At 50.4% G+C, this 27,476-nt stretch overlaps 3 protein-coding genes across 6 annotated transcripts in view; 2 read left to right on the forward strand and 1 right to left on the reverse strand.

Annotated features, from left to right (window-relative positions):
* The first annotated feature begins 1,708 nt into the window (after window positions 1-1,708).
* Window positions 1,709-10,145, forward strand: PHF13 (PHD finger protein 13). The gene is made up of 4 exons (XM_004385123.3): window positions 1,709-2,059; window positions 4,369-4,470; window positions 6,509-7,043; window positions 7,579-10,145. The coding sequence occupies exons 1-4, from the start codon at window positions 2,021-2,023 to the stop codon at window positions 7,803-7,805; spliced, it is 903 nt and encodes a 300-aa protein (XP_004385180.1). The 5' UTR covers window positions 1,709-2,020; the 3' UTR covers window positions 7,806-10,145.
* Window positions 10,146-11,250: 1,105 nt separating this feature from the next.
* On the forward strand, window positions 11,251-27,391 carry THAP3 (THAP domain containing 3). 2 transcript variants are annotated; one of them, XR_002825410.1, is made up of 6 exons: window positions 11,251-11,350; window positions 14,912-15,104; window positions 20,129-20,191; window positions 20,615-20,713; window positions 21,096-21,597; window positions 27,346-27,391. XR_002825410.1 is itself a non-coding variant. In XM_004385124.2 (5 exons), exons 1-5 carry the CDS (start codon window positions 11,277-11,279, stop codon window positions 21,378-21,380), a joined length of 714 nt encoding a protein of 237 aa, XP_004385181.1. In that variant the 5' UTR covers window positions 11,251-11,276; the 3' UTR covers window positions 21,381-22,246. The 2 variants fall into 2 exon arrangements, 1 of the variants encoding a protein (XP_004385181.1); XM_004385124.2 differs by lacking the exon at window positions 27,346-27,391 and having other exon boundaries at window positions 21,096-22,246.
* Window positions 22,426-27,476, reverse strand: part of DNAJC11 (DnaJ heat shock protein family (Hsp40) member C11) — a 74,993-nt gene continuing 69,942 nt past the window's right edge. For all 3 annotated transcript variants that reach the window (XM_004385125.2, XM_004385128.2, XM_023739373.1), the window contains 2 exons: window positions 27,327-27,456; window positions 22,426-24,141 (listed from right to left, as the gene is read on the reverse strand). In XM_004385125.2, coding sequence (XP_004385182.1) covers window positions 24,116-24,141; window positions 27,327-27,456 — 156 coding nt within the window. In that variant the 3' untranslated portion in view covers window positions 22,426-24,115. The remainder of the gene's footprint in view (window positions 24,142-27,326; window positions 27,457-27,476) is intronic.

The raw sequence follows: 27,476 nt of genomic DNA on the forward strand, positions 1-27,476 counted from the left end.
AGATGCTCCTGGTGAATCTGACCCTGGGCAGCACTGGCTAACCCCATGCTATTTATTGTGGTCACAGTGATCAGAATGATATTCCAAATCTGTGGTTAAAGCACCTGAATGTAACAACTCTGTAAGAAACTCTTAATTATGTAATGACGGGACATTTCCAATATCTCTGTTTTTATCTAATTAGCTTTCTAAACCATCTCAGTTTGTTATCACCTCTGAGGAGCCATCCAATGGGCTATGATACTGCGTAAATAATATCACAGTGAACTACCAGGCAGTTTATTGAGCCAGGCAGTAAGCTAAAAACTTTATGGCTTATAAGTATTTGCTAAAATAAACCTAAGTCTCTTCATCACTGAATGTTTCCATTAGAAATATCTTAACCACCTTAACAGCAATAGCCAACTAATCTACCATTCACTGCCACTCAAAATACCATCTTCTATGAGTTCTTCTAATTACCGTTTTGATTTAGTATGTCCAAGACTTAGTTTTCTGACTTCAGTTTAAAACTGTATGTTATTCTTCTTTAACAAAGTTTGTCTTCAAAGCTACCAAACATGTATTCAATCATCTGCATTTTGTATACAAATTTTTTTCTTTCAAACGGTTATTAAAAATATTAAAGCATGTCTGGCTTTCTTTCGGTAAACTCACCAAGACTGTTACTGACCAGCCAAGCAGTTAGAATCAATTAACCTTCAACGTACAGAGTTGTAAAATACTCTGCAGCCCAGCATTTAAATACTTTAAAAGCCTCAATTAAAATATCAATTAACAGAAAGTAGACGTTAACACAAAATATCGCATACCGTGCGGTTTCTACCTCATTCTCGACTGCTGTAATTCTATGAAAAATATGTTCAAAGAATTATACAACGTAAGTGAGAAAACAGGGGCAGTCTCAAAGTTATAGGAAGAAAAACAGATTTAAAACATTTTCTAAAACACTGACAGCAGTAACAGAGGTTTTTATAAACGCTGTAATCCGACACCCAAAAGTGAATGCTACAGCCACCACGAGAAGAGCCTCCAAGTCCCCCCAATCTCGCTTGGCCTGGGTCCGCCGTCCCCCTGGCCTCCGTGGTCACCAGCAGCCGACGACAAAACCGACTGCCGCGAAAACAAGTTTTCTTCGACCGGTGTTGGGCGCGCGGGGCCAGCCGGCGCCTCCGCCCTAAAGGAGCGGAGCCCTGGCGTACTGCCCCGATGTCGGCGCCCGCCGCCCCGCCCCGGCCGCAGGGGACCCCAGCCCACAAAGAGGCGCGAACCCCAAGCCCTAAAGGAGAAAGACAAGGCGCCAGAAAGTGACCTCCACCGCTCTTCGCGACGGAGGCCGCCGTCCCCGCCCCCACCCGCTCGGGGACTCCCGCTGCCCGCCCGCAACAAGGCGCTGTTGCTCGCGCCGCCCCTCCCCCCACCGGCCAAGCCGGCGCGACCCCCGCACCTCCCCCGCTTGGGCTGCCAGGAGTCCCGGAGACACCGCCCCCGCACACCGGGTAGCCGCCGCGCAGCTCTATGGGGGTTGGAGTCTTGCAGGCGGCCTTTGTGCGCCTCAGCTGCAGGGCCGAGAACTACGACTCCCACAATGCCCTGCGCCCTTCCCCGCACCACAGGCCTCCAGTTTCCCACAGACTACATTTCCCGACAGCCCCCGCCGTTCTCCCGCCCTCCCTCCCTCCCTCCCGAGACACAAGCCGAACTGGGCGTCAGGTCGGGGAGCCGGTCGGGTTCCCGCTCGCTGCTGCCGCTGCCGCCGCCCCCCGCAACGACTCTCCCGCCTCGCCGGCCGTGGGAGCCGCATCGCCGACGCTGCTCGGCCGTGGAGCCGCCAGCCCGGGAGTACAGAGCCCGCGGCGCGACACGCCGAGCCCCCCATATTCTCTAGCTGGGGCGAACCCTCCGGGGTCCGCCCTCGCCCTGCGCGGCCGCCGGAGCCCCCGGCCCCGAGCGGCGCCACGTTCCGGTGTCCGCACTCCGGCCCCTTCTACTCCCGCAGCCGCCGCCCCCCGCCCTGAACATGGACTCCGACTCCTGCGCCGCCGCCTTCCACCCTGAGGTGAGTGAGGGATGCGCCCGGATTGCCCTCGGCACCCCCACTGCAAGCCTGCGCCCCCGGGGGCCGGACCCCCTCGGGTCGTGCGTCGCCTCCCCTCCCCCAGCTTTCCCCCACCGCCCCCCGGAGCCCAGCCCCAGCCCCCCGCTCGGGCCCGCGCCCGTCCTCCCGCCGGCCTCGCCTCGGTGGCCCTTTCCGGACGTCCGCGTCCCATCCTGCCTCCCTCTCCCGGGCCGCCGCGCCCACCCCTTCTGGTACTGCCGCTCCCGGCCTCACAGACCCCGGGACCTGTCTGCGCCCCCCCATCCCCTCCCCCGCTCGCCGTCCTGTCTTACCCCCTCCCCCTCGGTCCGACCCGCCGCCGCCCGCCTGCGTCTGTCCTCTGTGAGGAGCCCTCTTTCCCCCCTCCTGGAGGGGCTCGCGGCCCCCTGCGGCGGGGAACGGGCTCCTCTAGGCCCCCGCGGCTACCCTAATCCGGAGGGCCCGCGCCCCGCCCCCTGACTCGGAGCCGAGCCCAATCGCCCCCGCCCCCTCGGCGATTGGGGGCCTCGTCCTTCGAGGTCCCCCGCCTCCGGGACTCGCGTGGCCCCCCCCTCCCCAGGCGCGCTCCGCCCCCCGCCCTCGGGCCCTGTTCGCTCCGCCCTGGCTCGCCCCCCTTCCGGGGATCGGTCCTCGGTCTCGGCCGCCCCCCAGATGCCCCTGACCCCCGAGGCGCGCTCTGCCGGGTGCCGGCGGCGGCGCGGGGGGAGGGGAAAGGGGAGGCGGCGCCCTCGCTTACCGCCCGCCGGCACCCGGGGGTTGCGCGTGGCCCCCACTCGGACCTTGCAATCCCGCTGGCCGCCCGCGGCCGCCCCTCCCCTGCGGTGGGCCCCGCACCTTCCGGGCCAAGGCGGCGGGGGACGGCTTCCGCGAGCGGGCGGCGGGGAGGGGGCCGCGCCGCCATCTGCTTTTCCTGAAGGCTGGTGGGCGCGGGATGGGGGCGGCACGAAGCCCCCCGAGCCGGTGCCTCCCGCACGGGCCCGGGAGCTGCCTCCGCCAGCGCCGCGTCTTGGTTTCTGACCCACTTTTGCATGTTCCCCGCCGAAATAAAAGTTCTTCCCGAGAGTTTTGGGAGCGAGCTTAGTCCTCTCAATCGGCCAAGAGGGACGGGCCTCAGTGTCCCTTGGGGGTGGGGGCAGGAGCTTGCACTGCAGGAAGCGCTGGAGGCCGGGCTGTCTCCAGTTCTCTGGTAGCCAGAGTGTCGTTCTATCCGTGCGTACGAGGGGCGGGAGAGTAGATGGTTTACTAACCCAAATGGAGAAAATAAAAGTAAACGGAGGCTGGGGAAGAAAACCTGCCTGTGCGGTCGCCTTCCCAACATCTCTCCCGGGCAGCGGCTGTGATGGGCCGCCCGGAGCTGACCCCCCGCATCACCTCTCTTTCACTCCAGCAGGGTAGTTGGACTCAAGGCTCTGGAAGTGTTAGCTGAACACTTAAGGATAGGGAAGGGGGGATAAAATGCTGAAACAAAACCTCAGTAAATAGACTAGTTGAAAAAATCGGTATGAAGTACAGTTTTGCTCAGTAGCAGATAAGGGCACTTTCTCCCTGTACTACTGTTCCTCAGGAGAAAATCCATTCTTGTTAGGGGTGTTTCTAGATTAAAGAGCGACAGGATACATAAGCCCAAACCTCTGATATTCCAATTAAAATGTACAAATAAGATTAATAGGAAAACTTCTGGTTTATTCTTTGAGTCAGGAAGCATTTGCGTGCCAGGCACACTGGTGTTGGAGCAGTGGAGGGGAACAGAACAGGCCCCTCTGAGTGGGAGAGCATAGGGCAGGTGGGGGTCCTCAGTAGCCCCCAGGCGGGGAGGGTCGCAGGCCTGAGTAAGCCCTGAAGGTTAAGAAGCAGTTGGTTTTCTAAATCACTGAAAGTATTTTAGTTACAGCTGCAGCAGGAGTTTATTTTCAAAATGGAAAATCTGTAGCAAAAACAGTTACTAAAGCTCTTGATAGGCGGGCAGAGACTAATAGATAACACAGAAAATACCACATGAGTGCTAAGAAATAGACTTTGTACAAGCTTTTATCTCCTAACCAAAATCCCAGTATTCTTGGCATTAAATCATATTATTCCTCTTTTAGCTTTCTGAAGACAGTATTATATTTTGACCCGAGCATACCTTATCTTGTTTCTAGAGTGTTTGTAAATCTGGTAGTGTATTTTTGAGTCATTGACAATAAAAGTTCCAGCTTGTCTAATTTTGTTGCTGTTATTTCACATGTAAGTGTCTGCTTTCAAACACACTGTTTCTTCATCTCTTACAGGAGTACTCCCCCAGCTACAAGAGGCGCAGGACCGTGGAGGATTTCAACAAATTCTGCACCTTTGTCCTGGCTTACGCCGGCTACATCCCTTATCCAAAAGAGGTAATCCTCAGAGCTTTCTAGACCTTTTCCTTTGGGCAGTCAAACCAGAGTGCCTTCACCTCACACTCTCGAGGGTAACAAGGAAGTGGCCTCATGCCTGATGACCTCATGCTCTTTAAGTAGCTATGTTGTTGGGTGCTGTTGAGTCAATTTTTTACTCACAGTGACTTCATGTGACAGAGTAGAAGTGTCCCGTAGGGCTTTCTAGGCTGGACTCTACAGGAACAGATCACTAGGTCTTTAATTAAAAAAAAAACCTGTTGGCTGTCCAGTCGATTCCAACTCATAGCGACCCTATAGGACAGAGTAGAACTGCCTCATAGAGTTTCCAAGGAGCACCTGGTGGATTCAAACTGCGGACCTTTTGGTTAGCAGCTGTAGCACTTTAACCACTATGCCACCAGGGTTTCCAGGTCTTTAATAGTAGGGCAGAAATCTGTTTCTTGGAAACAGACGAGCCAGAAAGTGGTTCCTGAAAGTAGCTTAGAAAATGTAGGCTTGTTTAGAGATGATTCAACAAACTTCTGAAGTTTTAAAAGTCTTTGCAAATAATGTTAATCTGTATTTGATATTTATCTGTTCTTAATACCACCACCACCAGTTGTCACCAAGTGGTTCTGACTCATGGCGATCCCATGTGTGTCAGAGAAGAACTGTGTTCCATAGGATTTTCAAGGCTGTGATTTTTCAGAAGCAGATTGCCAGGCTTTTCTTCTGAGGTGCCTCTGGGTCGGTTTCAACCGTTAACTTTTCAGTTAGCAGTTGAGCACTTAGCTGTTTGTGCCACCCAGGAACTCTGGCTCTTAATAATAGCTGGAAGTATTGAGGGCTTATTATGGCCAGGTACTGTTATAATGATAGGAGGTAGGTGCTTTATTAAAGGAGCTTTGGTGGTTACAGCCTTGGAAACTATTGAGTGGTTCTACTCTGACCTATACAGTCGCTATGAATTGGAATCACCTTGACGGCAATGGGTTTGGTTTTGGTTTTTTTAGGTGCTTTATTTATTCGCATTTTAAAGATGCGGAAACTGGGGAACAGAGTGAAGCTTGAGATTCAACCAGACAGTCTGGCTCTGGGTGCACACTGCCCTGCCTCTTGCTCAGTATTCTGGTTGCTGTGCAAGCCACATCAAAAAGAGTCGTCAGGGACTCACGGCCAAAATCCCATTTGAACAGGCTCTCCACTTAAGGGACTTTTTCTTTGTTGAGAAATGAACAGGATAGTGGACCAGACTGCCATGTTGTTCAAATTCAGAGGCCTCCTTCTTATTGTGCAAGGCTAAGAAGAAAACTCAGTATTTCTAGGAGGCAAAATCCCAGCATTGGTTTATAGTTTCCACTTGTTACATAGGTGGATAATGCTTGCTTTGTACCTAGCAGAATGTTGCCACTATTTGCAAATAACATGCTTGAATGGTCTGCAGTAAGCACCAAGTTCAGCTCACAGCTTTGGGGCAGTAATTACCTACCTTGAATTTTTAATATTCTGGGATGTCTCCAGTTTTTTAAAAAGTGTCAAGAAATTCTTGAAACTAATTTAAGTTCACATAATTAAAAGACATATCTCTTGGGAGGACAAGTGGAAGGAAAGATTTTACCATCAGAGAAAGATGAGAGGGTGCGAGGTGTTCTCTGTGCGTTTCCGTAGATAATTATTGAATAAAACACTTAGGTGCTTTATTAAAGGAGCCGTGGTGGTACAGTGGTTAAGCGCTCGGCTTGCTAACCAAAAGGTCAGTGGTTAGAACCCACCAGTCACTGCTTTCTATAAGTTCGACTGGGGCTAAGGGTTCATTGATGGCAGTTTGTCCCCTGGGGGCTCCTGTTCTCCCTGGAAAGGCTCAATAAACTACTGCTTGACACTGCCTCTCAATTATAATGCTAATGAGAGCTGAGAAGTTTAGGGTTGGAGAGCTCACCACTGGAAGCCCCCACCTGGGTGGGGGTGGGCTGGAAGCTGGGCTTAGGGCTGGCTGTGTCTCAGGGGGCTGGTCAGAATAACCGGAACCCCCGGCCCTCTGCCTCTGTCCTTTCAGGAGCTGCCTTTGCGGAGCAGCCCCAGCCCTGCCAACAGTACCGCTGGCACCATTGACAGCGATGGCTGGGACGCATCATTCCCCGACATTGCGTCCTCCATGCCCCTGCCTGTCTCTGACCGCTGCTTTAGCCACCTGCAGCCCACCCTCTTACAGCGGGCCAAGCCCAGTAACTTCCTCCTGGATAGAAAGAAAACTGACAAGCTGAAGAAGAAGAAGAAGAGGAAGCGGAGGGATAGTGATGTGCCTGTCAAAGAGGGATACATGGGGAGCTTGCTGAAGCTGGAAGCTGCCGACCCATACGTAGAGACCCCCACGAGCCCCACCCTTCAGGATATCCCCCAGGCCCCCAGCGACCCTAGCTCGGGCTGGGACTCCGACACACCCTCGAGTGGCTCTTGTGCTACAGTGTCACCCGATCAGGTCAAAGAAATAAAGACTGAAGGCAAACGGACTATCATCCGGCAGGGAAAGCAGGTGGTGTTCCGGGACGAGGACAGCACTGGCAATGATGAGGACATCATGGTGGATTCGGGTGAGTGGGCCCTGGGTGATGGAGATGCTTACTGGTTGGTGGGTAGGAGAGGGGCTACTTTAGAAAGGAGTCTCAGAGTCGTCTCTTCGAGGCGTGGGTAGATGCACCAGGAGCCCTGGGGATCCTGTAGAAGGCCCTGTCTGTTCGTGGGTGTGATGGCAGAGCGTATCCCGCCATCTCCAGGGAGAAGGGCAGGAATGGGAGGAATACCAGGACGCTTAGGAACGGGTTGATCACAGAGACAGCTGAGATGCCAAGAGAAATCTCAGGATGTAAAAATAGCATAGCTCATAAATAAACATGTCATTGGTAATTCCTGGTTACCAGACAACTCATTGCCGTTTGTTGTGCATTTACTGCATTTTCAGCGAGAGAAAGTGTCACCACTGAATGAAGGTTGAAATAGTTTTTATCTGTGGAGTAACAGGTCTCCTGGCAGCTCAGATGCTCTGTCCCATTGGACAGGTAGCTTTCCTGATGGAGATGGACTAGAAAGAGTTTTTGTTCCCCCTCTTATGTCTCCCTTGCTTTTCAGATGATGATTCCTGGGACCTCGTCACTTGCTTCTGCATGAAGCCATTTGCCGGCCGCCCCATGATCGAGTGTAACGAGTGCCACACCTGGATCCACTTGTCCTGTGCGAAAATCCGGAAATCCAACGTTCCGGAAGTGTTTGTCTGCCAAAAGTGCCGGGACTCCAAGTTTGACATCCGCCGTTCCAACCGTTCCCGAATGGGCTCCCGGAAGCTGTTTCTGGACTGACTGCTGGCGCGTGAGGAGACTGGGCGAGGAATTGGAAGGGACTGTGGGCTTTCTGGCCCCTTTCTTAGTTGAGCACAGAACTTTCAGCTCTGGTGCAGGCAGACCTCTGCCATCCAGGTGCCTAAGCAAAGGTCAGGTTGTTCAAGGTCTAAATTGTACATAGCCAGTGACCGAATAAAATCTTCGTTGGCCAAAGCTGCTGCTAGAGCTGTGTTCTCTGCAGTGGAGGTAGACTGAACACCCAGGCTCAGTGGGGTTTGGGTCAGCGGAAAATGAGGGTACATGGTGTTGTGAACTTTTGATATCATTGTTAACAAATTCCTGCCGATTGGAACAAGTGCTAGCTGTTATTTCCTGCTTCTGCTTTGTTGGGGAGAAGAGGTCTTCAGTTTCCCCGGCCTGTTATGTGAACAGCCATATGTGTAAGCTTTTTCTTGAGTGTGAGTCTTTTACCATAAGTGTCTGTACAGCAACCATAAAAGACCCTTTCCCTGGTGGTCCACCCTCTCTCCCTGCCTCAACCACCACAGGGTTTGCTAGCCCAAGTCCTCTGGTCTTGCTGTGAGGACCCCTGGGGTGGCGGGCTAACTAATGATTCCTGGGTTTTTTCCTGTTTGTTAAAAGGGACAGTATGTGGCCACTTTTCTGTGGAAAGGGGGTTGGTTGGGGGGTTGAGGTGGCCTGTGTTCATAACGCAGTTTCCTATTTTGCACGATGTAAAAAACCTGTCCTTATTGCACGATACAGCCAATAGTGTTGGCCGAGTTCTTGCTAGGTGCCCTTTTTCTCCGGTTCGTGTTTGAGGTACTGGCGGGGCCCAGGCAAGCTGTTTTCAAGCGTGAGAGCAGTTAAGTTCTCTCCTCATCATCTCTTCCCCTCACCTTATTCCAATGGCAGCATGAAGGCAAGGCAATCACTGGGACATTCGTGTGTTCCTCTAAGTAATGGGGTAAAGAAAGACGGAGGAGAGACCTCTCCTGTGGGTAGTTTTTAGGATGCCCTTCATCCAGGCTGGGCCTGCTGGTTCCATGGGGCAAGGTTAGGACTTGGATCCTGTTTTTGGTTTGAATTGGTGAGTGATATGATGCCATTGGCCCTCCCTCAGGAATCTTCCACTGAACTGCACAGAGTTCCTTAGGTCAAACCAGGATCCTGGATTAGGGAGGCCCCTGTGTGAGTCAGCTGTGGGGAAGCCAGGGAGCTTGTTCCTGGAGCCCTGCGGAGGAGGGTAGTGCACCTGAACCCTGGGGGTTCTGGGCTCAGAGTGAGAAGGGGTTCCAGCTTTTTCCGTCATTGACCTTGTTCTCAGCAGTTCAAATACTTGTTCTCAAAATGTTTTTTGTAAATTGGTGGGTGTGTTCTCATAGTATTGTTTCCTGTTAGGCACAAAAAGGAAGAAAGTCCACGTTGGTCATATTTATTTGCAGCCAGGATGGGCCTCCAGTCTCCCTGGTGGCTGCTTCCCGTCCTTGCGGCAGGTGCCCCAGGCAGGTCTACCAGGAGACCCCTCCATGTTCTCTCAAAGAAGCACCCAGGTGGTTGAACCCTAATGTGACTCATTAGAGCCCAGTTTTTGTCCTAGTCTCTTTCACGCTCGTCCAAGCCGTCGTCTTTTTAAAAATTCTGTTGCTTATACACAAAAGTAGAAATAGTTTCTGAAACCCAGTTTATTGCGACAGTCCCCAAGGGAGAAGTTCTGCTGTGGGGGAAAACAGTCAAAACTGGTTTCGAGACAAACTTCACCTCAGACAGCTGTGTGACTGACTAGGGCTGTGTGACTGACTAGGGCAGACGGCCAGGACATGGTGGAGAGGAATTTGCCAAAGATCTGCCCAATGACATGGTCCGTCCATCGTCTTCACCATGAGAATAACCAAAGTTCCAAAATGTTTTTCTTTTTTTTACTCCACAGTTTTAAAAGTGCATTTAAGAATTTGCATGATTTCAGGATGAAGTGTCACCACTGAAAGTTGTTAAATGCACAAGAAGGAAGGTTCAGTGCCTGGAGATGCCTCTCTGAAAGGCATTTCGCAGAGGCTCTGTGTGTCTCAATTTTTGTTTCCTTGATTTCCTTTTGTTTTTTTAACAGATCTGTCCCTGCGGGTGGTGTCTAAGAAGTCAGACACCTCGGTTTTTGTGTTAGATTAAGCTGGGCAGCTGCAATCAGCTTCTTTATGCAAATTTGGAACGGCCCATCTAGGGCTCCTGGTTGGTGGGGAATGATGTGAAGGGAGGGAGAGGTGGGCCCTAAAAGTAGGCCCCTCCTATTGGCCTTGGCCGGGCAACACACTTAACATCGTTTACATGGTTCTGTGTAATTATAAAGTTTATGTGTATAAAGCCAAGCTGTTTCTGTGAAACTGTATATTTTGTAAATAAATATATTGCTACTTTGAGGTTCATGTCTAGATTGAGGTGTTTGTGTTATGTACTGAAGGAGTATTTCTCCCGCCCTCCATCCCACCCCAAAATCTTGATTGCTTGAAGACTAGCAGGAAGTTCAAGTCTGAGCTTCATTTAGCAGGCTGAAAAATGCCCACAGCCCTTAATATACTATTCTAATGAATTCTATAGAAATAAAGTCACAGTATGAGGAGAAATGAATAGTGTTCACAATTTCCCCCTCGAACTGGATTCGTTTAAACTACAGGGAGTTGTAAGCATGCTTTGTAGAAGCTGCAGCCTCTTCCGAGGCTCTGCAAACCGAGGGCTAGCATGTTTACCCTTGGTCACTCATTTTGTTCCTCTTCGGTTTGGGTTCCGGGTCCCCAGCTTGTGACTCAATGCCTGAGCCTGCTTTGTATTGAGCTGTGTTTGCCATCTTCCAGCCTGGGACTAACTAGTCACCAACCTGTACTTCCCCCACTGACATGTGAGGAGCCAAAACATCTACTTATTAACACCTCTTAGAATCCTGAAAATGCTGGCTACGTTAGACGTTGTGCCTTTTTCTGGTTTCCAGTTGTTCAAGACTTAACTGAGTGTGAGCCTTGGCGCTCCCAATGCTAGGAGGGGAAGGTGGGACTTGCTCCAGGTCTCTGTTTTGGGGGTTGTGGGCCTGTCCTTTCTGGTTAGGCTGGGGGCGGTAGCACCGCTTGACGTGGGGCCCTGGGGCTCACCCGACTCTGGGGCGACGGGGGTCCAGGTAACACCGCGGGAAGGGGCCTCAGAGTCGAGACAGGGTCCTCACCTCCCCGCGGAGCCGCAGGCCGCTCTGGGCCCGCCCCCCCGACAGGCCCCGCCCCGCCCCGTCCCATAGGACGCTCTGGGCCCGCCCACAAACCCCGCCCCCGGCTACGCACACCACCCGCTCTGGCCACGCTCCCTGTGGGTTGCGTTCGTCCACCCTGCCCGCTGGCCCCACCCTGTCACCTCCCGCTTCCCGCGCTGGCTCCGCCCTTCAGGTTCGCCGCGCCCCTCACGCTTGGTGCCGCCATCTTTGTTAGGGGCAGCCGGGCCTGGTGTCCCGAGATGCCGAAATCGTGCGCGGCCCGGCAGTGCTGCAACCGCTACAGCAACCGCAGGAAGCAGCTCACATTCCACCGGTGAGAGGCGGGAGCTGGGGGCGCGGGGTTCTGGGCCCGGGTCCGTGGGCACCGGCTGCCCGGCTTGCTTCCTCCAGGCCGACCGGGAGGCCTCGGAGCGCCGGGTGGAAACGCCAGGGCCGCTGCCCGTCCAGCCGGGGAGGCCCGGGCCGGACGGGTCACCTGGTTGTGCCCTGTGTAAGGGGCCAGGGTGGCCCAAGGGACAGGCCGGGGTCACGGGCCGTCTGCGCGGGAGGACCAGCGCCGCCTGGCCCTGGCCGGCGGTGAGATGAGGAAACGGACACAGAGAGGTTAAGTAATCTGCCCGCAGCCGCACAGCCTCTTGGAAAGACTGGCTACTCGGAGTGAGATTCCTGGAGAGGAAAGGACCAGCGCTGGTCCTTGGACAATAGCGTTCAGATCTCAGCTCCCCCGTCCCCCAAGCACTGCTTATCTAGCGATCCTCTTTAATTTTCTTCCTGCTAGTAGCACCCTCTGAGCTTATTTTCTGGGTTTATTGGCCGTCGGTTTCCCCCCACCCAACATGTCCCTCCATGTCACAGAGACTTGTCCGGTTCACAGCTGTGGCCTAGAAAATAGTAGGTGTTCGGTATGCATTTGCTGAATGAATGAATGAGTAATGGTTGGTCAGGTCTTGCTATGTACTGGACACTTGGCTAGGCCCTCTCCATGCATTCTTTTGTGAAGGATGAGTGGGATGGAGGACTGAGAACTGGCTGGATGTGTCAGGAGAGTGGGGGCAGCGAGGGGGTAGGGACTTTGTGGGGGGTCAGGAAGCACGGTGGGGATTTTGGAGTCTGTTGTACACTCCCAAGACCACTTGGTAGTGTGGTCCTGGGCTGAGTGAATGGGTCACGTCCTGGAGAGCCCATCCCCTGGTGTGGATTGGGTGTTTGCACACTTTCTACAAGGGTCCAGCCCCACACCATTTCTCTGTCCCCTTCAGAGCACAACTCAAAGGGCTGCTTGTACTCACTGCCTCCACTTACTCTCCTCCCATTATCACCTTTTTAAAACAAATGTTTTCATTGGAGTATACCATACATACAGAAAAGTGCACACATCACGAGGACACAGCCTGGTGAATGTTCACAAGGTGAATACACCTGTGTGATGCCCCCAGGAGAACCCCCAGGCTGTGCCCCCTGAAAGCGCTAGTTCTCCTGCCTCCTCCCCCACAAGTAACCTGTGTCCTGCTGAGTAGATTTGTCGTGCCTGTTTTGAACTTCACATAACTGCAGTCACACAGTGCGTCCTCTTTCCTGTCTGTCTGCTTTTGCTCACCTATGTTTGTGAATCATCTTGTTGCATGCAGCAGTAGGTCATTCATTTTCATTGCTGGATAGTGTTCCAGTGAATGTCTAGACCAGAATTGGTTTGTGTTCTACAGTTGATGGGCTTTTGGGTGGCCTCCGTTTTTTGGCCATTACAAATCTGCTGCTATGGACACTTTGCTCGGTCCTGTCTTCTGGTGCTGCATCTGTACATTCAGTTGGGTATATACTTGGGAGTAGAATTGCCTCCAATTCTCTTGAACCCATTCTAGTCAGACTCTTGCCCCTACTGCTCCCATATACTGGCTCTGTCAGGATCATCGGTGACCTTATGTTGCCAAATCCAGTGATCAGTCCTCAGTCCTCACCTTCATTGACCTCTGTAGCATTTGACACAACTGATCACTGACCCTTTGAAAACTCTCCACTTGGCGGCAAGGACACCACTCTTGGCCTCTTCCTCTGTCACAGGTGTTCCTGCTCAGTGTCCTTTGCAGGATCTTCCTCATTTCTAATGCTAAACCTTGGAGTGCTTTGGGGCATGGGCCATGGCCCTGTAATCATCCCCGTCCAAACTCGCTTCCCAGGACAGCAGTGACACCCAGGCTATGGCCCTACCACTGTTGATGCAGGGACGGCCCCCACGTTGGTGTCTCCAGACACACGTGTCCACCTGCCCATTCAGCTTCAGCACTCGGACATCTAAAAAAACCCTCAAATTTAGCATCTAATACACAAGAAGAAACCAGCCCATCTTACAGCCTCTCCTGTCTCACTACATGAAACTCCTTCCCTCCAGTTCCTCTTTGACGTCTCTTTCACAGCCTGCAGACAGTCCATCAGCAAACTTATTTCCCTGCTTTCAAAACTTCCCCTATGAGACTTGTCCTCTGATTCCTACCTCCAGTGCTGAACCTCTGGTTCTGGGTGCCCGCCAGCAGCCAGCGTGGACTCAGGTCCAAAACCCCCCTCTCCCCGAGGCCCTGCATCTTCTGCTCCCATCCCTCTCTCACCTGTCTCCTAGCCCTGATTGTGCTCCTTCTGCCCCAGCCTCCTCCTCCTGATGGCTCCTTGTCACACTGGGCATGCTCTTGGTGCAGCGCCTTTGCTCTGCTGGCACACCCCCCACTGCCCTCAGTCTCTGCCCAAATGTCCTCTTCACAGTGGCCTTCCCTGACCACCTGGTGCTTCCTGGCACTTACCACCATCTGGCACAGTCCACATCTCTGTGGTCTAGTGTCTGTCTTCCCTTTCTAGAAAGGAGGCTCCATTAGGGCAGGGGCTTTGTCTTGCTCACTCCCAAATCCCCAGCAGCACACTCAGGGCCCAACACAGCAGGCTCTTGAACGAGTGGGTGAAGGCCAACCTGCAAACGTCACTTTGGAAACACTGTTCTCTTGGGCTCTTGGCCATGTTCCTGGTCACAGGTTTTCTTCTAGGGATGCCACTAAGGCCATAGCCTCCAGGAATTAGATGGGTGTAAAAATGGCCTGGGGGCATTGTCTGACCTCCTGTAACTTCACAAGGGGGAAGGAGAGTCAAGATCAACAGCCCAAGGCTGATTTCTATGAGGTGGAGGTCAGATATACCTCCTCTCTCTGCCATCTTTACCAATTCTGACACCAACTGTGCCTCCCACAGCACTCTACTTCTCTGCTGGGTTCGATAATTCATTGCCGTGGCCACACAGAACTCACAGACCATACTCATGGTTATGGGGTTTATTAGGAAAGTGACAGATTACAATTCAGGCTCAAGAACACTCAAAGAAGCAGTTTTCTCATCAGGACAGCCTCTTCCCAGCAAGTGCTTGCAGGCATGCCTCTCTCTGGCTGTAGGCCTCTGCCCAGAGGCACTCAACTTTCTTGCTCTGTAAGCCAGGAAACCCACTGCTGGTTCTCTGCTGCTGCTTTTTGAGCTTTTTCTCTCTCTCTCTTTCCTGGTTCTAGGAGCTTCTCAGCGCAGGGATCCTGGGTCCAAAGGACACACTAGCTCCTGGCTGTTCTTTCTTGGTGGAGTGGCTCATTTCAAGCCCAGCAGAATGGCAAAACCGGCCAGTCCCTTTGGTGGGCTACAGTTACCCTATCTGTACAGTCCCACCCAATCACCTGGCTGGGAGTTACAAGACTAGCACTAGAAAGGCCACACAAAAGTGATCCATCACACCGCAGTGGGGCTGAACAAAGTGAGGTTGCTGAATTTTCAAAGTAGTCCAATAAAATGCTCTGTGATAATGTGAAAATTCAGCGTTGTTAATGCTCTGCCATCTCCTTTCTCTGCCTCTCAGGTTCCCGTTTAGCCGTCCGGAACTGCTAAAGGAATGGGTGCTGAACATTGGCCGGGGCAACTTCAAGCCCAAGCAGCACACTGTCATCTGCTCCGAGCACTTCCGACCTGAGTGCTTCAGTGCCTTTGGAAACCGCAAAAACCTGAAGCACAATGCTGTGCCCACAGTGTTTGCCTTCCAGGACCCTACGCAGGTAGGAACCCCCACTCGGTTAATCTCCTCAGAACCAGTTCATCTCCTCAGAGTGAGCATGTATGGATTCACCCAGCACTGGGGGTGGCGGGGAAGGGGACGGCATTTTCAGGGATAGTGAAGGCCAAGAACTACAGTGAGAGCAGCATTAGCCAAGCTCCAGGACTCCAAGCCTCACTGGGTATGATCTGTGCTTTAAGGGGAGTTGTAATAAAGCCACTTTTAAAATAAATTCATGCTTCACAATAGGCTGCTGCTGAAGAAGCTGACTGGTGAATTCTCCAAGAGCTTATTCCTTGATGCATTTACTTTTGCTGGGTCTCCTAGAGGCTTGTCTTAGGCTAGGTTCTCTAGAGGAGCAAAACCAGTGAAGTGTATATATATAAGTATATATACAGAGAGATTTATTTCATGGAAATGGCTCACGCAGTTGTGGAGGCTGGCAAGTCCCAAATCTGTGTGTCAGGTGTCAGGCTGGGGGCTTCTCCTGACTCACCTGGTTGCAGGTGCTGATGAACCCAAAATCAGCAGGTCAGACAGCAGGCTGCTGGCTCAGGGCTGCAGGAGCTGGTGAATCCCAAAATCTATAGGTCAGACAGCAGGTGCTGGCTCATGTCCTAAAAACCAGAGGTCAGAGGATGACAAGTTGGATGAAGGATCGAGAGAGGGCTAGTTTTGCCAGAACATCCATATATATTGGATGCAGGCCACACCCCCAAGGAAATTCCCCTTTCAACTGATTGACTACTCACAACAGATCACATCATGGACAGTGATTACATCATATCTGTGGAACCACTGAGAATCATGGCCTAGTCAATTTGACACATAACCTTAACCATCACATTCCACCCCTTGTCAATTTGGCACCTGTACACATCTTCTTAAACCATACATAATCTCTAAATACAATTATAAGTCATACGTATACCTAACATGATACAACTAACATGAGTATAACCAAAAACCTACTAGCCCCTTTTACATCTTACATTTTATAAAAAGTAATGGAATAAGAGAAGGAAGAAAACAAAGATATATATACATACGTGTGTGTGTTTATTTATCTCTTGTTCTGGGCTCCACTCAAAACTAGCAGCTTTGTGAGTCACTTGATAAATAGGCAGGAGTAGCACACCTAAATTAGGGATATGTTGCCTCCAAAATCCAAAGAGGTTCACCAGGTGTTGTGCCTCCTTTTTAGTTGTAGGAAGGGCTAGATGCTACAGCTTATCTTTCACTTTAAAAGGAGTATCTCGACATGTCCCACACCAGTGGGACCCCTGTAAATTTCACTGAGGTGGAAGGTGCCTGAATTTTTGTTGGGTTAATTTACCACCCTCTAGCATGCAAATGTCTTAACAATAAGTCTAGAGTCATTGATACTTCTTCCTTACTAGGTCCAGTCAGCATAATGTCATTGATGTAATGGACTAGTGTGACATCTTGTGGAAGGAAAAGGTGATCAAGATTCCAGCAGACTAAATTATGACATAAGGTTGGAGAGTTGATATACCGCTTAGGTAGGACAGTGAAGGTATATTGCTGGCCTTGCCAGCTGAAGGCAGACTGCTTCTGGTAGTCCTTTGAAACAGGTATGGAGAAAAAGGCATTAGCCAGATCAATAGCTGCATACCAGGTACTAGGAGATGTATTAATTTGCTCAAGCAATGAAACCACATCTGGAACAGCAGCTGCAATTGGAGCCACCACCAGGTTAAGCTTATGATAATCCAGTGTTATTCTCCAAGAGCCATCTGTTTTTTGCACAGGCCAGATAGACGAGTTGAATGAGGATTTGGTGGGAATCACCACCCCTGCATCCTTCAAGTCCTTGATGGTGGCAGTAATCTCTGTAATCCCTCCAGGAATGCGGTATTGCTTTTGGTTTACTATTTTCCTAGGTAGGGTCAGTTCTAATGGCTTCTACTTGACTTTTCCTACTATAATAGCCCTTACTTCACACGCCAGGGATCTAGTGTGATTCTGCCAGTTGCTGAGTATGGCTGTTCCAATTATGCATTCTGTAACTGGTAGACTCACTATAGGATGGGTTCAGGGAGCCACTGGACCCACTGTGAAATGGACCTGAGTTAAGACTCCATTAATAACCTGACCTCTCTATGCCCCTACTCTGACTGGTGGGCCACAGTGACATTTTGGGTCTCCTGGAATTAGTATCAGTTCACAGCCAGTATCCAGTAATCCCTGAAAAGTCTGATTATTTCCTTTTCCCCAGTGAACAGTCACTCTCATAAAAGGCTGCAGATCCCTTTGGGGAAGGCTGGGAAAAAGATTAACAGTATAGTTGGGTACTTCCTTAAGGGGACCTAGCCTCCCCTTCACTGAAGGGGTTGTGGGTCTGTAAACTGGCTCAAGTCTGGAAATTGATTGAGGGGCAGTGACTGTCTATTCTGGCAATTCAAGTTAGACTCCCTTTTCACTTGACCTAAAATTCTTCTGCTTTACAGATCAAGTAACTGTTTACTAGATTTCTCATCTGTTTCACTCCTAGGGACATCGTGAGTAAGCAGCCAATGCCACACGTCCATACAAGTCAGACTGTTCTGATTACTGCTTTGCCTCTATTGTCCATTATGGTTACCACGCCCACCTTGTCTTTGTTGATTAAATGCTACCACTTGGCACCTACCACCACAGGGTCCAGTCATACCCATTGTAGTTAGGTGTCTTAATTCAGTTAGAGCAGTTCCCACAGTCAAATCTGACATGTAAAATAGCAATCACAGCAGTCTTCAGAGATGCTGGGGTTCTCTTCATAAATTTGTTCCTTGCCATTGTGGTAAAAGGTGTGTCCTCTGGGCACTCCATGGGTGGGTCTGTGGGTCCATCCTGACAAATCCACTATAGCATACCAGTTTCCCTAAGCTTTTGGATACCTTCTTCTACAGTATACCAAGGCAGGTCTGGCTTTTCATCTTGATTTAGTGTAGGTCACCGCTTAATCCATGCTTCAGTAAACCAACCAAATAAACTATTAGATTCCCATCCCAAGTTTCAGGACCCCATTTCTTCCCAATCAGTGACCTTACTTTAACTTCAAACACCATTCAAGGTTGGGAATTCAGTTGATGTTGTAGTTCATACACTCTTAACGATAAGACTCTGGGTTTGGTTTTTGCCAGTATCAGCTCTGTTACTACAAGAAATGAAGCTTTCTTTTGGGGCACAAATGGCAACTTTCAGGTCTTTTATGTGGCACTTGAGCAGTGACTGAAGCTTTGAGCTCATCTCTTTCACCACTTTGTCTAGTGAAAGCAGGACCAACCAACCAGCTTCCTTATACCTCTCATTCTTACAAAATTGTGGAAAATTATCAAAAATGCAGTCATCCAGAGCCTTGTCCCTCACAAATATTTGATCCATTGGTGGTGATATTTTGTGTATTTCTATTGCCATCTGACGCCATAAATTAGCTGTGCCCTCTTTACTGCTGGAGGCAGAGCCATCAGTGCCTTTAAGGCTAGCCAGACTTCAGAGCCAATTCAGAAGATGCATCCTTATGATGTTGTTCCTCTAGAACCATTCTTGGTACCAAATGTCTTAGGCTATGTTCTCTATTATATATATTACATATATATGTGTATATATATACATATATATATACACATATATATATCAGTGTGTATATACACACACAGACACACATACATACACACAGATTTATCTCAAGGAAATGGCTCATGCAGTTGTGGAGACTGGCAAGTCCCAAATCCGTGGCTCAGGCGTCAGGCTGGAGGCTTCTCCTGATTCACGTGGTTGCAAAATTGGCGGGTCAGACACTGGTGATTACATCATATCTACCGCATAGTGAAGACTGTGTTGTGTTCAGACCCAGTCCACTTTTCCCTAGTAGCCAGCCAGGGCTTGGCGAGTGTGTGGTCCAGCAGCTAGAGGCTATGTCCCACTGCTGGTTAGCAAGTGTCCAGAAGGCCCTCCTGTGGGCCAGGTGCTGGGACACAGTGGAGAACAAAAGAAAGGGCAGTAGTGTGGAAGGCCAGGCAGCTTTGGCAGGAGGACAGGACATCGCAGGTGGAGTGGTGGAGGGAGGGTGACAGGTCAGGCCTGGGAACAGTATAGGCAGAGCCTTGGAGGTGGGAGAGATCTGGGCATGTTTGGGAACAGTATCCATTTAGGCTGGTGGGAAGGTCACAGGAAGCCGGAGAGATGAGCAGGGGCCAGGCATTGATAGGCTTGGGCAAGCGATAGGGTTTCAGGGTGAGGCCAGTGGCGTGAGATGTGGCTTTGGAAGGGTCCCTGTGGCTGCAGGTGGACAACAACCAGTGGAAAGCTGGTTTGGAGGCCACTGAGCATCCCAGGGGAGGGCAGCCTTGGCAGTCTGAGTGGCAGGTGGGGTGCAGGGCAGAGAAGTGAATGTAGCAGGTGAGTGGATGGTGGTGGGAGAGGGAGAACAGCGCTCACTGAGCACCTGGAGAGTGTGGTTTCCTCGTTGCTGAGACGGGCCGCACCGAGGAGTGTGGTCTTGTGCACCTTGAGACATTTCCATGTCTTGGAGGGGTGGGATGTGCAGGTCTGGCTCAGGAGAGAGATCATGAACACTTGGAAATTGAAGCCAGGAGAGTGGGTTATATTACATTTCATGAATCATGAAGGCCATCCTGGGGACTGCCGATTCTGAGTACGTTCTCTACTACGTGGTGGTCAGGCACTGAACACGTTTAATGAATCACTTGGTACATGCCGGGCAGAATGCCAGGCCCTAGGATGACACATACGAATTAGGGAGGGTCCTGGCTTCAGAGAACCTACTCATGGGTCTGTGACCCAAGACTTGGGAGCATCTTTGGAGGAAGAGCAGAATCTGAGTGGGCAATGAGAGGTAGAGCTTAGGTCATAGTTAATAACCAATTTTCTGTTGTGTTAGGTCTCAGCTGAGCAGTGGGATGAAGACAGAGGAGGCCCAGGTCCTGGCCATAGGGGACCTCAGGGTGCAGCACCCTGCTGTACCATCTGCTACACTGTTCTCATTTGTATCTCTTGCAGCTGGTTAGGGAGAACACAGACCCTGCCGGAGTGAGAGGAAACACCGACTCTCAGAAAGAAAAGGTGCGTCTGCACTGAGCCACCACCAGAGAGTCTGAGCAGTGCTGTTCTGAGGTGGAGACGGGCAGCAGCAAGGCAGCCTGTCAGGGTGTGCTGTGCTTTCCTCATACACTTGGGTGTTGGACCCCTACTTGCCGGGAAAAGGGAAGGCAAGCCTCTTGTGCTTGTGCTTGCTTCTTTCTGGCTGCTATCAAACAGTCTCCATTGGTTTCAGGTCTGGGTTGGGACTCATTTCTCAAGGCTGTTTCTAGAGCCTGTGGGAGGAAGTGGCTGGTGGTTTGTGTCATTGCACAAACCATGTGGCTGGTCCTTGGTTCTTGCTACTCCCTGAGAAAGGGCGAGACGTGCCTGGGACAGCAAGTGAGTTACAGCTGTGGAGACTTTGGTGTCTCCGGCAGCCGGGCCTGACTCTGCCCTGCTCCTCAGATCCTGCCAGTGGTGGGGGCAGATGGCACAGGGAGAAGCATGGACACAACCCTGGATGAGCTTCAGTTGCCCCCAGATGCTGAAGACCCTGGGAAAGAGGTAGGTAAGAAGCTGGGCCCACCTTGTGGGTTGGGTGAGAAGGCACCATGTGGTGGGTGGGTCTCAACGTGAGATGATTTGCTTCCCCTAAAAGTGGGTCCCCACAGAGGCTCCCCCCCACACCACAGAGGCCATGAAGAGCACGGTGTGTACCTCAGTTAGACCTTCCCAGTAAAGGGTTGGCTGTGTGACCACGATCTGCCCTGCCTTGGACCTCAGGAGAGCCTTGGAAAATGAGTTGTACAGCCAGGTGCTGATTGCTGGCTGAGTCTGGTGACATGCTTCCACCAGGGACCCCACTGCCCCTTCTGTGCTGGCAGGGCCTGAGCGCCCTGATTTTCTGCCTCTGGCAGCTCCTTCTCTCACCTGCCTCTGTCCTCAGGTCTTGCCATATAGGCTGGAAGCAGCAGAGGCCCCTGACCGGCCAGCCAGCCCCATGAGGCCAAGGCAGCCCTTGCCCAAGCAGCCGTCTGATCACAGCTATGCCCTTTTGGACTTGGATGCCCTTAAAAAAAAACTCTTCCTCACCCTGAAGGAAAATGAAAAGCTCCGGAAGCGCTTGAGGGCCCAGAGGCTGGAGATGCAGAGGATGTGCCGCCGCCTGAGTGCTCACAGAGAGGGGCGGCGCAAACCCCAGGCTCATGTGCGGCCCGAGCAGCAGAGCTGAGCAAGCAGCCAGCTTTGTCTCCGAGGCTCCAGGCCACCCAGGGTGCTGGGGGTGGTGGCAGCCTAGCACCCAGGGCCTGGTGGTGCTCTCTGGATCTTGCTGTTGACATTTCAGTCTGCTGCCAACACTTGCAAAGTGGTAACGAGAGGATGGCAAAACCTACCTGGTGAAGAAAATCCCAAACATCGTGATGTGAAGCGTTTATAGGAGGCATCAGGTGAGGAGAGGGAGGGAACCGTGAGTGTGACTAGTTAGTCCCCAAGTGACACCCAGTCCCCGCTGAGGCAGGTTTACTTAAGGCCACACTTTCTGCACAAGCTGGGCAGGCAGTGGGGGCACCACATGCACAAGGAGCTGTCCGGAGCCAGCGTGACAGCCACTGCCGCCGTGGAAGAGAGAACTGTTCTCCGGAGAATGCATTTCTCTGGGTGGGGGTGCGGGGGTGGGGGGGGGTCCCAGGATATACTGGGCCCATGGGGTCATTCCTAGTCCCCCAGACAAAGAGGGGTGAGGGCTGACTCCACGGCAGTGAGTGGGGTCCTGTCAGCCCGGACAGCCAGTGTCCCTACAGTAAGGGGCTAAGACTGGCCTCCTGATCTAAGGGGTGACTCCTCTCCCAGCCTGGTTTGAGCAAACAGTTAATAAAGTGTTTTACTATACTGCAGTGTGTCCTCCATTTCAAAACGACTAAGTACGAATGTGAGGTTTTCTCTTCTACCAGAAGACTCTGTGGAAGTAGCAATCTGTACGCTGTTAAAAGAGCACACAGAGTTTGATTACCTTTGATTTTTTTTAAAAAACGTGACTTCACTTCATCATTAAACAGAAAACTAACAAAAACTCTAGCCTAAATGATTTCCTAACTTTGGACTGTCTTTCTCAGACTGTAGAAAACTGAACCACAGCTTCAACTTAAGCCTCATGGTTTAAAAATGTGGTTCAAACACAGAAAAAGGATGGGAATGAAGCCTAGGGGTAGAGTGGGGGGCAGCAGGGGTAGGAGTGGGCTGGGTGCGTGGGGGGAGCTCACTCCTAAAAAACACACAGATAACATGACAAAGTACGATCCCCAGCTTTCTGGAAAGGTTTATTATGGTGCGAGAGTGCCTTTTGTACAATCAACTTCAAACTAAAGGGAGAAAATAGGTGCTTGGAAGAACCACCTGCCACACGGGGCTATTTCCAGAGACAGATCCATTTAACACAAGGTTTATTGCACGATTCACGTTCAGAGTTCAGGTCAGGGAGACTTGTTTTTTTAAATGGAGATTATACAACCTGAACTATGTTTAAGAATTTGAGGAAAGGGATTGTTTGCAATGACTGTTTGCAATGACCAGTGCCAGGGGAGTGGAGCCGAATTTTAGCCGTGGCTGTAGGGGAGCGGCCAGTCAACCTGCCCAGACCAGCAGTCAGGCCACTGCCCAGCAGCCTCGTGCTCCTGTGACTTGGTCATTCCAGGAAGCTGGGCTTTCCCAGGAGCACAAGGACCCTGCCAGTTACAGCTGGGACACAGGCCCCCAGCTCAGCGGGCAGTTGTTCCTGTCAGTTAACAGAGCTGGCTGAATAGGGACATCCTGGCTCCTAAAGAATGCTGTGCCTGTAGAAGAGGCAAGAGAAGAAAGGGTCTTGGGACCAGAGCCACACCCCAGAAGGCAAGGAGCCAGCTGCAGAGAGGCGTGTGGGGAGCAGCAGTGCCATCTGCTGGGTGCTTGAGCGTGGACAGGTGCAGTAGGAGGGAGCAGGTCTCCACACCTCCCTCATACCCAGCCAGCCTTCCTCGTGTTCTCCTTCCTCAGGATTTGGCACATGTCTGAAGCCCTTGTCTTTAACTCCCGGTGATCCAATGCTCCTCCTTTTCCTTGTGAGCCTCTCCACTGCAAGCCTGTATTGTAGATCTGGGTGGGCACAGGCAGGTCCCGCTTAGCTGTGTGGTGGGTGGAGAGGTGTTGCTCGCATCCGCTGGCCTTGGGGCCTTTTCCCACTAGAGGACTTGGGTGACTTCTGGAAGGAAGGGAACCGGGACAGGGGTGGGCCCTGGGACCGGGGGCTGCACTGCTGTCCTAGGCCAGGGGCAGCTGGAATGGTCACTCTGAGACGCTCTGGGAGTGGAAGGAAAGAGACCAATTTCCAAACCCAGATGTTCTCAGAGAGAAAGCATATGATAATCCTAGAATGCTCTCCGGATTAACTCAGTGACATTTCAACAGAGAGAGGTGGTGTTCAGCAAGCCGGCCAAGCAGAGGCTCACTTGATCCTGGAGGCCTCAGTGTGGGAAACTCCTTCCTTCCTTTCCATTTGGCCCTCCATTTTCAGTTTGATTTTTAGAAAAAGTAGTTCACGGTCCTAAGCGTTGAGGGTGTGATGCTCCATAAATACCTGAAGACAGAATGAGAACTACTGGTGGCAGGCAGCAGTCAGCACGCACGCTGAGGAGCCTGGTGGGGACCAGAGGAGTCCGGGGGTCCCTCCCTCCAGGAACATGATCCTTGGGACAACAGACACAGGCTGTGCAGCAGTTCTGGTCCACGTGGGGCTGCCTCAGCTCTTCCCACAGCACCCATGAGAGCTGGGGTGTCTGCATGTCCCTGCACATAATTGACACAGTACCACTGTCTATAGGAATAATATAAAATAAAAACATCTGATGTTTGGGTTTTCCCCTGCTTCCAAATTTGTAGACTCCCAGGACAAGATTTTTTGCAGCCTCTTTTTAATCTGGTTTATCAAGCAGTTTATCCATCTGTATCAATCCTGTGAGCTGTAAGAGAAAACACAAACTTGACTTGGTGCTGGTACAATGACAGATACATAGACCATTGGAATAGAACTGAGAACCCAGAAGTAAATTCATCCAGCTATGGACAGCTGATCTTCGACAAAGTGACGAAGTCCATTCAATGAAGAAGAGATAGTCTCTTTAACAAATGATGCTGGCAAAACTGGATATCTATTAGTAGAAAAATGAAACAGGATCCATACCTCACACCATACACAAAAATTAATTTAAAATGGATCAAAGACCTTAATGTTAAACCGAAAACTATACTGTTCCTGGACGATAACATAGGGACAAAGCTAGGAGTCCTAATTTATGGCATAAATAAGACTATCAAACATAACTAAAAATGCATAAACAACAGAAGATAAACTAGATGACTGGGACCTCCTAAAAATTAAATACTTATGCTCATCAAAAGAGTAAAAAGAGAACCTACAGACTGGAAAAATTTTTGGTGACATATCTGACAAAGGTCTAATCTCTAAAATACATAGAAAACTTCAACACCTCAACAACAAAAAGACAAACAATCCAGTCAAAAAATGGGCAAAGGACATGAACGGACACTTCACCAAAGAAGACATTCAGGTAGCTAACACACACATGAAGAGATGCTCACTATCATTAGCCACTAACCAAAACAACCCACTGCCATTGAGTCAATTTCAACTCATAGTGATCCTATAGGACAGAGTAGAACTGCCCTATAGGGTTTCCAAGGCTGTAAATCTGTACAGAAGCAACTGCCACATCTTTCTCCTGCAGAGTGGCTACTGGGTTTGAACTGCCAACCTTTTTTGTTAGCAGATGAGCACTTTAACCACTGCCGCCACCAGGGCTCCATATTAGCCATTAAAAAATCCATTGCCATTGAGTCAATTCTGACCATAAACAGAGTAGGGCTGCCCCTTAGGGTTTCCAAGGAGCACCTGGTAGATTCAAACTGCCGACCTTTCGGTTAGCAGCCGAACTCTTAACCACTAAGCCACCAGGGTTTCCATATACTGTGTTTGATTAGCCATTAGAGAGATGCAAATCAAAACTACAATGAGATAACATCTCACCCCAGCAAAAATGGCACTGATCAAAAAAACAAGACAACAAATGCTGGTGAGGTTGTGGGGCGATTGGAACTCTTATACACTGCTGGTGGGACTGTAAAGTGGTACAACCACTATGGAAAACAGTATGGCGCTTCCTCAAAAAGCTAGAAATAGAAATACCATATGATCCAGCAATCCCACTATTACCTATTTATCCTAGAGAAATAAAAGTGACATGAATAGACATATGCACACCCATGTTCACTGCAGCATTATTCACAATTGGAAAAAGAAGGAAACAACCTAAGTGTCCATCAATGGATGAATGGATAAACAAATTGTGGTAAGTACAAACAATGGAATACTATGCAGTGATAAAGAATGAGTCTGTGAAACAACATGGATGAATCTAGAGGACATTATGCTGAGTGAAATAAGTCAATCACAAAAACACAAATACTGTATACCACTTTTATAAAAAGTTAAAACAGGTTTACCCACAGAAAGCAACATTATTTGATGGTTACCAGGGATGGAAGGGAGAGGTAGGGAGAATCACTTACTGGATGTCAGACGCATGTTAATTCTGGTGAAGGGAAAGGCAATAAACAAAATGGGGGAAGTCGGCACAGTGTGACCAAGGCAAACGAAGACACTGAGAGGTACACAAGAATAAAGGACAACTATGGTAATGACTGTACCATATACAATTCTGCAACAACAGTAATAACCTAAAATCTGTGAGTGGTTACACAGGTAGATATGTATGCTATATAGATGTGGAAGGGCATATGGGAGTGCATGTGTGTACATATATGGGTATAGTTGTAACTATATACATATTTGTATGTGCTGTATGTATATTCATGTATAAATAGAGTACACAGGGGGCACAGTTAGGGAAACTTCCTAGACATATCCAAATACCTCATGGGACTGAGTTACTAGGCTTGAAGGCTGAGGACCATAGTCTCAGGGGATATCTAGCTCAACTGACATAACATAGTTCATAAACATAATGTTCTACATCCCAGTTTAGTGTATAGCATCTGGGGTCTTAAAAGCTTATGAGAGGCCATCTAAGATACAACTATTGGTCTCTTCCTATCTAGAGCAAACGAGAGTAAAGGAAACCAAAGACTCAAGGAAGAAATTAGTCCAAAAGACTAACTGGCCTACAAGAACCACAGTCTCCTCTAGCCTGAGACCAGAAGAACTAGATGGTGCCTGGTTACCACTACCAACTGCTCTGACGAGGGACACAACAGAAGGTCCTGGTTAGAATGGGAGAAAAATGTAGAACAAAACTCAAATTCATAAAAAAGACCAGACTTACTAGAGTGATTGAGACTGGAGGAACCCGTGAAACTATTGCCCTAAAACACCCTTTTAACCTGGAACTGAAGCAACTCCTAGAGGTCCAAATAACAGATTGGCCTATAAAATAAATGGTAAACCTGTGAAGGATGTGGTCCTTAGAAAAATCAACTACACAAAACCAAATGGGCAACATTTGCCCAAAAGCAAAGATGAGAAGACAAGAAGGGGCAGGAAAACTGGAGGGATGAAAATGGGGAAGGCAGGGTGAAAAGGGGGAGAGTGCTGACACATTGTGGGGATAGCAACCAATGTCACAGAACAAACTTTGTATAAATTGTTGAATGTGAAACTAATGTGCTGTGTGAACTTTCAACTAAAACACAATAAAATGTTAAAAAAAAAACACCTGGTGTCAAAAGGCAACTGTTCCCATTCCCTCTTTCTTCTTGTGGGGCTCAGCGACCACACAGCGCTGCCTGGGGCTTGGCTGAGCAGAACACCAGCTGCCAAGAGCCAACGGGTTCTAGAACATGGGGAGCATGGCTTTTATTCCCAGCTACCCACGCTGCAGTTTCCAAGGAAAAAGCTCACTCAGATCCACCCCTAAGGGGTACAAAGCCCCCTTGTCAGAGCATCAGATCACACAAATTGACAATACCAAAGCCCAGCTGACATCCCTGCTCCTTAGAGGGTAGGAAAGGAGGGCACAGGTGGCTGGTGTCCCACATGCTGGGCAGCTGCTCTGATGCCCCCACCCTGGTCCATGCAGCAAGGTGGGCCTGCGAGGGGGCAGCCACTCACACTGCTTTGGTATCCTCAGGGCCTCGCTGTCCAGTGCCATCACTTGATGCAGAACACCCCGGAACTGGTAGAGCACTTTCAGATTCTTCTCCTCACCCACGCACGGGTCATAGAACCCTGGCAGCCCGGACTGGAACACAGAGAATGTGA

This window comes from Trichechus manatus, unplaced genomic scaffold (assembly GCF_000243295.1).
Source record: "Trichechus manatus latirostris isolate Lorelei unplaced genomic scaffold, TriManLat1.0 scaffold00133, whole genome shotgun sequence".
Lineage (NCBI taxonomy): Eukaryota > Metazoa > Chordata > Mammalia > Sirenia > Trichechidae > Trichechus > Trichechus manatus.

Bases quoted from the DNA above. Each gene is read 5' to 3' on its own strand.
- THAP3 (XM_004385124.2), top strand. From the start codon at position 11,277: ATGCCGAAATCGTGCGCGGCCCGGCAGTGCTGCAACCGCTACAGCAAC. The intron at 15,105-20,128 runs GTAGGAACCCCC...TATCTCTTGCAG, and splicing joins CCTTCCAGGACCCTACGCAG to CTGGTTAGGGAGAACACAGA. The intron at 20,714-21,095 runs GTAGGTAAGAAG...CTCTGTCCTCAG, and splicing joins CTGAAGACCCTGGGAAAGAG to GTCTTGCCATATAGGCTGGA.
- PHF13 (XM_004385123.3), top strand. From the start codon at position 2,021: ATGGACTCCGACTCCTGCGCCGCCGCCTTCCACCCTGAG. The intron at 2,060-4,368 runs GTGAGTGAGGGA...CATCTCTTACAG, and splicing joins CCGCCGCCTTCCACCCTGAG to GAGTACTCCCCCAGCTACAA. The intron at 4,471-6,508 runs GTAATCCTCAGA...CTGTCCTTTCAG, and splicing joins ACATCCCTTATCCAAAAGAG to GAGCTGCCTTTGCGGAGCAG.